Source organism: Oncorhynchus keta, chromosome 2 (genome assembly GCF_023373465.1).
Source record: "Oncorhynchus keta strain PuntledgeMale-10-30-2019 chromosome 2, Oket_V2, whole genome shotgun sequence".
Taxonomy (NCBI): Eukaryota; Metazoa; Chordata; class Actinopteri; order Salmoniformes; family Salmonidae; genus Oncorhynchus; species Oncorhynchus keta.
Window position 1 is genome coordinate 26,754,047 of NC_068422.1, and position 11,632 is coordinate 26,765,678.

The 11,632-nt window shown below is 41.5% G+C and overlaps 1 protein-coding gene across 1 annotated transcript in view; it reads left to right on the forward strand.

The window, feature by feature from the left end:
• The window catches only part of LOC118361578 (golgin subfamily A member 7B-like), a 57,081-nt gene extending 47,704 nt beyond the window's left edge, over window positions 1-9,377 (forward strand). The window contains exon 5 of the mRNA XM_035741617.2: window positions 1,213-9,377. Coding sequence (XP_035597510.1) covers window positions 1,213-1,296 — 84 coding nt within the window. The 3' untranslated portion in view covers window positions 1,297-9,377. The remainder of the gene's footprint in view (window positions 1-1,212) is intronic.
• The last annotated feature ends 2,255 nt before the right edge of the window (window positions 9,378-11,632 follow it).

Genomic DNA, 11,632 nt, shown 5'->3' on the forward strand with positions numbered 1-11,632 from the left:
TTAATAATCTATCAAATTGATCACGGGGCGATCTGTATTCGATAGCAGCAAGTCTTGAAATCATCGTCCATGTTTTCACTTTCATAACATCCTGCGGTGCGCCCCAAGACAGGAAGTGCCTATATGTCATCTAACCAAGGATAAAGCAGCCATGAAATGCCAGTACTGGCGACATCGTTTGGAAGCTGTAGGCATTGAAATGGGATCCTCGTTTATTTTCTGTCGTCTTAGACAATACATTGACTGGCGGATGAATATTTTTTTTGTGTTTTTGGTGAACAGTTTTCCCTGGGATTTTTATTCCTAAACACGTTCTGTTATAGCCACAGACACAATTTAACCAGTTTTAGAGACTTCAGAGTGTGTTCTATACACGCATACTTATCATATGCATATACTATATTCCTGGCATGAATAGCAGGACTTTGAAATGTTGCGCGATTTTTAACAAAAAGCTGCGAAAATTCGCATCATCCATAACAGGGTTCTTAACTGACTTGCCTCGTTAAATAAAGGTACAATTAAAATAAAATAAACTTACATCCTGATACATAAACTATTGCAGCATAGATACTGGAGGCAAAAACAATACAACATTCAAAATGGGTTACCCTTTCTTTAAAAGGATGAAGACTTTCTAAAGGCACTGTAAATACTTCTGGATGGAGACATGTGCTGGGTGGGGTTGGGGGAATGGAATGGGAGTTTGATGGTGGAGGCCCAATTTTTTTACGTTTTCTTTTCCTGTTTATACTGAATGTATTATTACCTAAACGCTGTATTTATTTCTTACTGTTATTTTTATTTTGAGTGGCAGCCTACAGGTATTTGTTTTAAATAAACATATGAAAATAAATAAATTAAGACTAAAATCACCAGGAATACAGCAAAAATTTGTTTAATTTAGGAAATCTGTTCCCAAGTATTCCCACAACAAAAAAAAGAGACATATGTGATCATGTCTCAATGTAATCAAGGTATGAAATTATTGTTATTTTAAAATACAATCTATTATTTGGCTTAGTTTTGGTCAATTTGCAGTGTACAAATTATTAGAATGATTTTCCGTCCCCCCGACCATTCTTTCAGAATAAAATTGTCCCATGGCTAAATCTAGTTGCCGACCCCTGGCCTAGAGTATACCCCTTATCCCCAATCTGTGTACATATATTACCCCCTTCCCTCCCACTCCTTAACCCCTGTGCCCTCCAGATCGAGGTGAGTGTGTTTGAAGACCGCGGTTCCAGCGGCTCTAGCCCCAGCAGCAATGTGTCGTCTGGAATCAGCCAGCGGTGACTGGAGGAACAGCACCAGGGATATGGGTACCAACAACACCACCACCACCACCACCACAGAGGCAGCGGATCCCTCACCAACATCCGCATGCTGAAACATGAGAGCACACGCTTCTGAATATAGATGTATATGTAATCAATATACTATCTCTAGTTATGAGTATAGATGTGTATGTAATCAAAATACCATCTATTGTTCTGAGTATAGATGTATATGTGATACAGGAAATATATATTGAATGTATATACTATCTATAGTTCTGAGTCAGGAAGGAGAGAGAGAAAGGCCAGGATTTGTAGGCTACTCTCAACAGGAAACTGAAGTACCATGAGGCCAGGAGCTGACACATGCAATGATATAATGTTCAAGCAGGCACACACCAAGTCTAACACTCTAAACACACATCTTTGAATATCTAACGGTATGCTTACACTCATATTTCTGCACACTTTCCCAACCATCTACTCCTTTACCCATGACCATTCTACTTTTTCACCATTCTCTGTGTTTCCATGAGTTTAATTATGATCATTATGCCATATCCAATACATCACTGTCATCCTCAGTTGCGTTCAACATTCAATCATGAGCAGCAAGAAACAATTGTTATCACTAGGATTGACTATTTTGAAGCAACATTATAACTACAGCAGTAGTATAACTATCACGTTGAATGCTGGGAACTTACTGGTAATCTTCTGGAAAAGACGCTTCATTTCAGGCATTGCGAGAACGAGGTCAGTGCATTGTGAATGTTGACATGTCCTGCCCTGTTCTATTTGGACCTACTGCTTCAGCTTTCAGTGTGTTTGTGAAGGACTGGTAGTTATTATTGGTAATATTACATGTATCTGTCTGGGACTTCAAACTGAAACACCTTGGATTATTTATCAATGCTCATTCAGAGCATTGGGTGCTGAAGATCCATATCACTACTGAAGGTTACACTCACACACGCAGCCGCATGTGCAAAACACACAGATTCATACACTCAGGCGCATATGCAAACATACACTCACGCACACACACATGCACACACAGGCAAATGCGCAAACACACACACACACCTGTGGCCACTGGCCTTGGGTTCCTGCATACAATATCCTGGCAGCCACATATCCATGTGGTCTCAGGTCACACACACACACACACACACACACACAGGCACATACTGTGCATTAGGAAAGTATTCAGAACTCTTGACTTTTTCCACATTTTGTTACGTTACAGCCTTATTCTAAAATGTATTAAATCTTTTTTCTCTCATCACTCTACACACAATACCATAATGACAAAGCAAAAACAGTTTTTTAGAAATGTTAGCAAATGAGATTTGAAATTGAGCTCGGGTGCATCCTGTTTCCATTGATCATCCTTGAGATATTTCTAAAACTTTATTGGAGTCCACCTGTGGAAAATTCTATTGATTGGACATGATGGAAAGGCACACAACTGTCTATATAATGTCCCACAGTTAACAGTGCATGTCAGAGCAAAAACAAAGCCATGAGGTTGAAGGAATTGTTCATAGAGCTCCGAGACAGGATTGTGTCGAGGCACAGATCTGCAGAAGGGTACCAAAAAAATTCTGCAGCATTGAAGGTCCCCAAGAACACAGTGGCCTCCATCATTCTTAAATGGAAGACGTTTGAAACCACCAAGACTCTTCCCAGAGCTGGCCGCCCTGCCAAACTGAGCAATCGGGGGAGAAGGGTGGTGACCAAGAACCCTATGGTCACTCTGACAGAACTCCAGATTCCTCTGTGGAGATGGGAGAATCTTCCAGAAGGACAACCATCTCTGCAGCACTCCACCCACTCTTCAGTAAAAGGCACATGACAGCCCGCTTGGAATTTGGCAAAATGTACCTAAAGACTCTCGGACCTTGAGAAACAAGATGATCTGGTCTGATGAAACCAAGACTGAACCCTTTGGCCTGAATGCCAAGCGTCACGTCTGGAGGAAACCTGGCACCATCCCTGAAAATAGCTGTGCAGCGACGCTCCCCATCCAACCTGACAGAGCTTGGGAGGCTCTGCAGAGAAGAATGGGATAAACTCCCCAAAGCTTGTAAACTCCCCAAGCTTGTAGCGTCATACCTAAGAAGACTCTAGGCTGTAATCGCTGCCAAAGATGCTTCAACAAAGTTCTGAATAAAGGGTCTGAATAGTTATGTAAATGTGATATTTCAGAATTATTTTTTTATATAAATTTGCAAAAATGTATAAAACCCTGCTTTTTTTGCTTTGTCATCATGGGGTTTGTGTGTAGATTGATGAGGGAAAAAACTATTTAATCCATTTTAGAATGAGGCTGAAAAAGTATACTTTCCAAATGCATTGTACTCTCTCTTTCTCTCTCTCTCTCTCTCTCTCTCTCTCTCTCTCTCTCTCTCTCTCTCTCTCTCTCTCTTGCTCGCTCGCTCTCTCTCCTTCTCTCCTCCCTCCCTCTCTCCCACACACTCAGCCAAGCAGTGTTCTCTGTGGTCTCAGCTCATTGGAATCACAAGCAAACCTCCATCCCTTTAATATAGCCATGCTAGTCCCTGCCCTGGCCTGTAGCACTGCTAAACTGCCTGGCTAATTGCAGATTATTCGTCGCTCCAAACGAGGCCTGTATAAAGCTTATTTAGACAGATGTGGTTCACAGCGGATTGACTCAGTGTAGTTTTAACACTACAGCTGGATAACGACTGCTCTCTGGTTCTCTGGTCTCTCCGTATATGAATGGGTGCTAATAATGATGGCCCCTGGTGTGTATGTTGGATTATTCTCCCCGCGCATGCACTCTCACATACACTCATACATGCGCACACACACTTTCTCTCAAACACAGACACACACAAACACAAAGAGGGATAATTGAGCCTTTCTCACAATGGACATAACTGACTGCCTTTCTATGGGAGAGAGAGAGAGATCAGTTGAATAGGAGTAAAGTGGAGACTGATTACATTTCTCTATGCCAGCTGGGTCTGACTGGGTTTTCCTCTGTGGACTCTTGGCTATCACAGTCAACCATAGAGATGGATAAAATAACATAAAGCAATATTGCCATGGGTATAACTTCTGTGTTATCAAATCACACAATGGGACTTCAAAGCAAGTGGCTGAGTCCATTGACCCTGCACATAATGTAGTTGCTCTTTCTCTCTCTTCTCTCACTCTCTCGTTATCTCTCTCTATCAAACACACACATACTCACACATATTGCAATTTTGAATCTTTGGAACACTGCTGACAGGAATAGTATTAAAAATCATGTCTCCGAAAGAAGTCTCCATGGAAACACAGGTGGTCTCAGTTTCTGTCTCACATTGTCATCCCTCATTTCACTATTAATTTTCATTTTCCCTTTTTATGTGACGCACAGTTATATCACCCTCTAGTGTGAGGACTGAGGAAGTGCTACCACCAAGTTACCCTAAAACACAGATCTAAGGTCAGTTTTGTGATTTACTACTGATGGTCACGGTTAGGATCTAGGGAGAATAATCTGATTCTAGTGCTGTGCTTAAGAGCAACCTATAGCCAAATCCCCCAACAGTCAGACATGCTTCTTAATCTGCACTTACATCAGATCACCCACCAAGAAACCCTCCAGAGCACACCCTCTAAATCTCTACTCATATCAGTTTGGCCATGCTTGGTGTGCAGCCTCCTTTGCTTCGATACCTTAGAAATCTCTCTGACCAGCCTCCTATGCTTTTAATGCTTTCATGTTTCATCCCTCTGAATTGGTTACCCAACCTGGGGCTGACTGACCAACACATAGACTAACACTGCCAACGAGCCATCCGGTGGGCTCTATGGACATGTATATGAACCAATCAGTGGACATCTAAATAACCTTTGACCTTTTGTATGTGTAGACCCTATTGTCACTATCTGGCCATGCTAGAAAAAGGAAAAGATATATGGTGCTTTACCACTAATCAACAACATTTGCCCATTCATTTGAATGATGTTGCCATTTTTTTTCTACCATGGCCATTTACTATCTACTCTGTAAAAGTGCCGTCATGGAGTCGAGTGACCAAGTCTTGTTTTTGTGTAAATCTTTGATGATGATGATGATGATGAGAAGGATACTCAGGGGAGGAGGAGTGGAAGGTGCCAAATATATAAAAGAGAAGATATGCATACATACTGTATTGACTGACAGCATGTTATATTTTGTGTAGCATTTTTATTCAGCCAGCAATGGGAAAGTAGCATACTGAGAGACGTAAAGACGTAAAACTGTATATATTGAGAGAAGAGGATGTACTCGTGCTGAACGTTTCTGTACTGTGGAGATGGAAGGGAAGACAGAAAACTAACCAAGGGCTCTCTATTCAATCCGTATTGCGTTCAGCGTTAAAGCGTGATTGAAATTTAAAGCCAATGTTCTCGTGTCAGCAGGGCCTGCGTAAACGCTGCATATGTTGGCACAATCTAAAATGACCTTGACATTTCGATCACGCAACCTGTAACACTCGCCGATACATATTGAATAGAGCCCCAACAGTTGTTATGTCGTTGGCTTTTTGTAAATCTGATGGGACACTGAATCTCATAGGCCGCTGTAAGCTTGCTAACTGGAACCCATCACAAATGTGGTGATGGCCAAGTTAAGATGTATTGTAGATGTTAAAATGTCATATACAAGTACCAGTCAAAAGCTTGGACACACCGACTCATTCCAGGGTTTTTCTTTATTTTAATTATTTTCTACACAGTAGAATATTAGTGAAGACATCAAAACTATGAAATAACACATATGGAATCATGTAGTAACCAAAATAGTGTAAAAATATATTTTATATTTCAGATGCTTCAATGTAGCCTTGCCCCTTGCCTTGATGACAGCTTTGCACACTCTTGGCATTCTCTCAACAAGCTTCATGAGGTAGTCACCTGGAATACATTTCAAATAACAGGTGTGCCTTGTTAAAAGTTAATTTGTGATATTTCTTTCCTTCTTAATGCGTTTGAGGCAATCAGTGTGTTGTGTTAAGGTAGTGGTGGTATACAGAAGATAGCCCTATTTGGTAAAAGACCAAGTCCATATTATGGCAAGAACAGTTCAAATAAGCAAAGAGAAATGACAGTCCAACATTACTTTAAGACATGAAGGTCAGTCAATATGGAACATTTCAAGAACTTTTAAAGTTTATTCAAGTGCAGTCGTAAAACCCATCAAGTGCTATGATAAAGCTGTTTCTCATGAGGACTGCCACAGGAAAGGAAGACCCAGAGTTACATCTGCTGCATAGGATAAATTCATTAGAGTTACCAGCCTCAGAAATTGCAACCCAAATAAATGCTTCACTGAGTTCAAGTAACAGATACATCTCAACATCAACTGTTCAGAGGAGACTGTGTGAATCAGGCCTTCATGGTCAAATTGCTGCAAAGAAAGCACTACTAAAGGATACCAATTAGAAATAGACTTGCTTCGGCCAAGAAACATGATTAATGGACATTAGGCAGGTGGAAATCTGTCCGTTGGTCTAATATCTCCAAATTTGAAACGTTTGGTTCCAACTGCCGTGTCTTTGTGAGATGCTGAGTAGGTGAACGGATGATCTCTGCATGTGTGGTTCCCACCGTGAAGCATGGAGGACTAGGTGTGGGGGTGCATTGCTGGTGACACTGTCTGACTTATTTAGAATTCAAGGCACACTTAACCAGCATGGCTACCACGGCAATCTGCAGCGATGAGCCATCCCATCTGGTTTTCACTTATTGGGACTGTCACTTGTTTTTCAACAGAACAATGACCCAACACACATTCAGGCTGTGTAAGGGCTAGTTGACCAAGAAGGAGATTGATGCAGTGCCGCATCAGATGACCATGCCTCCACAATCACCCGAACTCAACCCAATTGAGATGGTTTGGGATGAGTGAGTTGGATCAGAGTGAAGGGAAAGCATCCAACAAGTGCTCAGCATATGCTTTAACTCCTTCAAGACTGTTGGGAAAGCATTCCAGGTGAAGCTGGTTGAGAGAATGCCAAGAGTGTGCAAAGCTGTCATCAAGGCAAAGGGTGGCTACTTTGAAGAATGTAAAATATATTTTAATTTGTTTAACACTTTTTTGGTTACTACATGATTCCATATGTGTTCTTTCATGGTTTTGATGTCTTCACTATTTTATTCTACAATGTAGATAGGTGTGTCCAAACTTTTGACTGGTACTGTATGTATAGTTAAAGTCGTTAAAGTTTACATACACTTCGTTTTTCAACCACTCCACGAATTTCTTGTTAACAAACTATAGTTTTGGCAAGTCAGTTAGGACATCTACTTTGTGCAAGTCATTTTTCCAACAATTGTTTACAGACAGATTATTTCACATATTTCACTTGTATCACAATTCCAGTGAGTCAGAAGTTTACATACACTAAGTTGACTGTGCCTTTAAACAGTTTGGGAAAATTCCAGAAAATGATGTCATTGCTTTAGAAGTTTCTGATAGGCTAATTGACATCATTTGAGTCATTTGGAGGTATTCCTGTGGTTGTATCTCAAGGCCTACCTTCAAACTCAGTTCCTCTTTGCTTGACATCATGGGAAAATAAAAAGAAATCAGCCAAGACCTCAGAAAAATCTCCACAAGTCTTGTTCATCCTTGGGAGCAATTTCCAAACGCCTGAAGGTACCATGTTCATCTGTAAAACCAATAGTACGCAAGTATAAACACCATGGGACCACGCAGCCGTCATACCGCTCAGGAAGGAGACGCGTTCTGTGTCCTAGAGATGAACGTACTTTGGTGCGAAAAGTGCAAATCTATCCAAGAACAACAGCAAAAGACCTTGTGAAGATGCTGGAGGAAACAGGTATACATGTATCTATATCCACAGTAAAACAAGTCCTATATCGACATAACCTGAAAGGCCGGCTCAGCAAGGAAGAAGCCACTGCTCCAAATCCGCCATAAAAAAGCCAGACTACAGTTTGCAACTGCACATGGGGACAAAGATCATATTTTTTGGAGAAATGTCCTCTAGTCTGATGAAACAAAAATATAACTATTTGGCCATAATGACCATTGTTATGTTTGGCGGAAAAAAGGGGAGGCTTGCAAGCCGAAGAACACCATCCCAACCGTGAAGCACGGGGGTGGCAGCATCATGTTGTGGTGGTGCTTTGCTGCAGGAGGGACTTGTGCACTTCACAAAATAGATGGCATCATGAGGAAGGAAAATGATGTGGATATATATTGAAGCAACATCTCTTGGTCATAAATGGGTCTTCCAAATGGACAATGACCCTATGCATACTTCCAAAGTTGTGGCAAAATGGCTTAAGGACAACAAAGTTAAGTTATTTTAGTGGCCATCACAAAGCCTTGACCTCAATCCACAGAACATTTGTGGGCAGAACTGAAAAAGCGTGTTCGAGCAAGGAGGCCTACAAACCTGACTCAGTTACACCAGCTCTGTCAGGAGGAAAGGGCCCAAATTCACCCAACTTATTGTGGGAAGCTTGTGGAAGGCTACCTGACACGTTTGAACCAAGTTAAACAATTTAAAGGCAAAGCTACCAAATACTAATTGAGTGTATGTAAACTTCTGACCCACTGGGAATGTGATGAAATAAATAAGTTATTCTCTCTACTATTATTCTGACATCTCACATTCTTAAAATGAGTTGGTGATCCTAACCGACCAAAAACAGGCTATTTTTACTAGGATTAAATGTCAGGAATTGTGCTGAACAGATTTTAAATGTATTTGGCTAAGGCGTATGTAAACTTCTGACTTCACCTGTATGTTCTGATATGTAAACCTGTGAAAGTGAGTTATAATCCGATCTTCCTATAATGTACGGTTGTATTCAGTAGGCTCGAAACAGGAGAAAGCAGACAAAAAAAATTGAAGAACTACCTTGACGTGTCGAATAAGTAACACATTTTTCGTTGTAAAACAGTTTTTAATGTTTTCCTTTGCTTGCACCAATGAACACGGACCAGATGTTTTGTAATGTTGAGTAAGCTGGGTTCTGTTTCTGCTTCAGTCAACTTGTCATTGTCTTACTGTTGTTGGCAATGCAACAGTGTAGCATGGTGTTAAATAAAGAAACAGTCAGGTACTCTGGCTTGTGTTCCTTAGGCACCAAACAGAAGAAAAGAGACAAACAGGGAGGGACTACCATAGAAACACTTGTTTTCATTTTCCGATGCAAACTATTTTGCTCTCATGAATACGACCCAGGCTAAGGCTGTTGACTCTGAGTGCTGAAATAATTTATTCCTTGTATAAGGTAGTCTACAACAGGGATCTCCAAAGAGTTAACACGACTCACGTCTGCTGCAATGAGAAAAAGAGGATCTTGGAACTTAACTTAATACTGTTTATGTATTTAGAGTATCCTATTTATGTATTTGCATAATCCTATTTAGTATTTATCAGTCAGAGTTATGTATTTAATTTTCACAAAGATTATTATTACTGAAGTGAGCCTTGAAAGTTTGAACAGTAAATGGAAAAAAAATGTTATTACTTCAAAGATTGATTTATTGTGGCAGGCTGTGTGTGTGTGTGTGTGTACATGTTTATGTGTGTGTGCTGGTCTTTGTGTGTGTGTGTGTCCTAGTTATGCTTGGTCCCTGGGAATAGCCTCAGCCTTCAGTTGTTTAGCAACAGAGTCCATGTTGTCCCTCAGTCCCAGTAAACACTATGGACACCAGTTCATCTGAGGTAAGAGCTGAGATGTCTCTCTTTTTATTTCCCTCTATTTATCTCCTTCTTAACCTCTCTTTTTTTCTCTTTATCTGTTTCGCTCTCGCAACTTCTCACTTTCTTTCCCTTGTTTTTTTGCCTCTGTTTCTCTCCCTCTCAACATCCCTTTATTTTGAAAATGTATCTCCTTCTCTTTCCTTTTTCTCTACATCTCTCTTCCTCTAACTCTTTCTCCATTCCCTCTTTCTCTCTCTCTCAAACCTCCGTCTGTATCTTTTTCTTCCCCTCAAATGTTCTCCTTATCCCCTCTCTCTCTTTCTTTCTCCCTCTCCATATCTCACATTTCTCCCTTGTCAAATGAAAGTAAATGCTTTTCCCTTTACTACTCCCAAACTGTATTTATATAAATCGAATGATAAAAACAACGGTGGTCATTGACTTGCCGTTGTCCTGTTTCCGTTACCTTGTACCTACAGTAACTACTTGCTTTCATTTGTTGATTTTTATCTTGTAGCTGTCTTTCCAAGAGTTCAACTAGGGTAACTGCTCAGCACTCAGCTGCTCATCTTTTATGTGGACTTTGTAAGATGGTGCTGACAGGTAGATAGATAGTGGTGGATCAGGCTTTGGGACAGGACAGGATATCTGGACTATTATCTTGCGTGGGAGAGCCCTGAACTGACTTGTTACACACACACATACCAGCTGGTAAGTGTCTTCACTGACATTTTTTTTCAATCAGACCACCATAGTTCCTGTGCCCAAGAACGTCAAGGTAACCTGTCTAAAGGACTGTCGCCCCATAGCACTCACATCTGTAGCCATGAAATGCTTTGAAAGGCTGGTCATGGCTCACATCAACACCATCGACTCAGACACCCTGGACCCACTCCAATTCACACACCACCCCAACAGATCCACAGATGACCCAATCTCCATTGCACTGCACACTGCCCTCACTCATCTGGACAAGAGGATCACCTATGTGAGAATGCTGTTCATTGACTACCGCTCAACGTTCAACCACATAGTGACCTCCAAACTCATCAGTAAGCTCAGGACCCTGTGACTGAACACCTCCCTCTGCAACTGGATCCTTGGTAGGAAACAATATTTCCGCCATGCTGATCCTCAACACGGGGGCCATTCCCTGTTCACCCACAACTAAATGGCCGTGCACGACTCCAACACCCTCATTAAGTTTGCTGACGACACAACGGCGGTAGGCCTGATCACCGATGACAATGAGACTACCTATAGGGAGGAGGTCAGTAACCTGGTAGTGTGGTGCCAGGACAACAACCTCTCCCTCAACATCAGCAAGACAAAGGAGCTGATTGTGGACTACAAAAAATGGAGGGCCGAGCATGCCCCAATCCATATCGAGGGGGCTGTAGTGGAGCAGGTTGAGAGCTTCAGGTTCATCGGTGTCCACATCGCTAAGGAATTAACATGGTCCACACAAACCAACACAGTCGTGAAGAAGGCACGACAATGTCTCTTCCCCCTGAGGAGGCTGAAAAGATTTGTCATGGGCCCTCAGATCCTCAAAGTTCTACAGCTGCACCATTGAGAGCATATTGACTGGCTGCATCATGGCAAATGCTTGGCATCTGACTGCAAGAGGCTGCAGAGGGTACTGCGTACAGCCTAGTGCTTCATTGG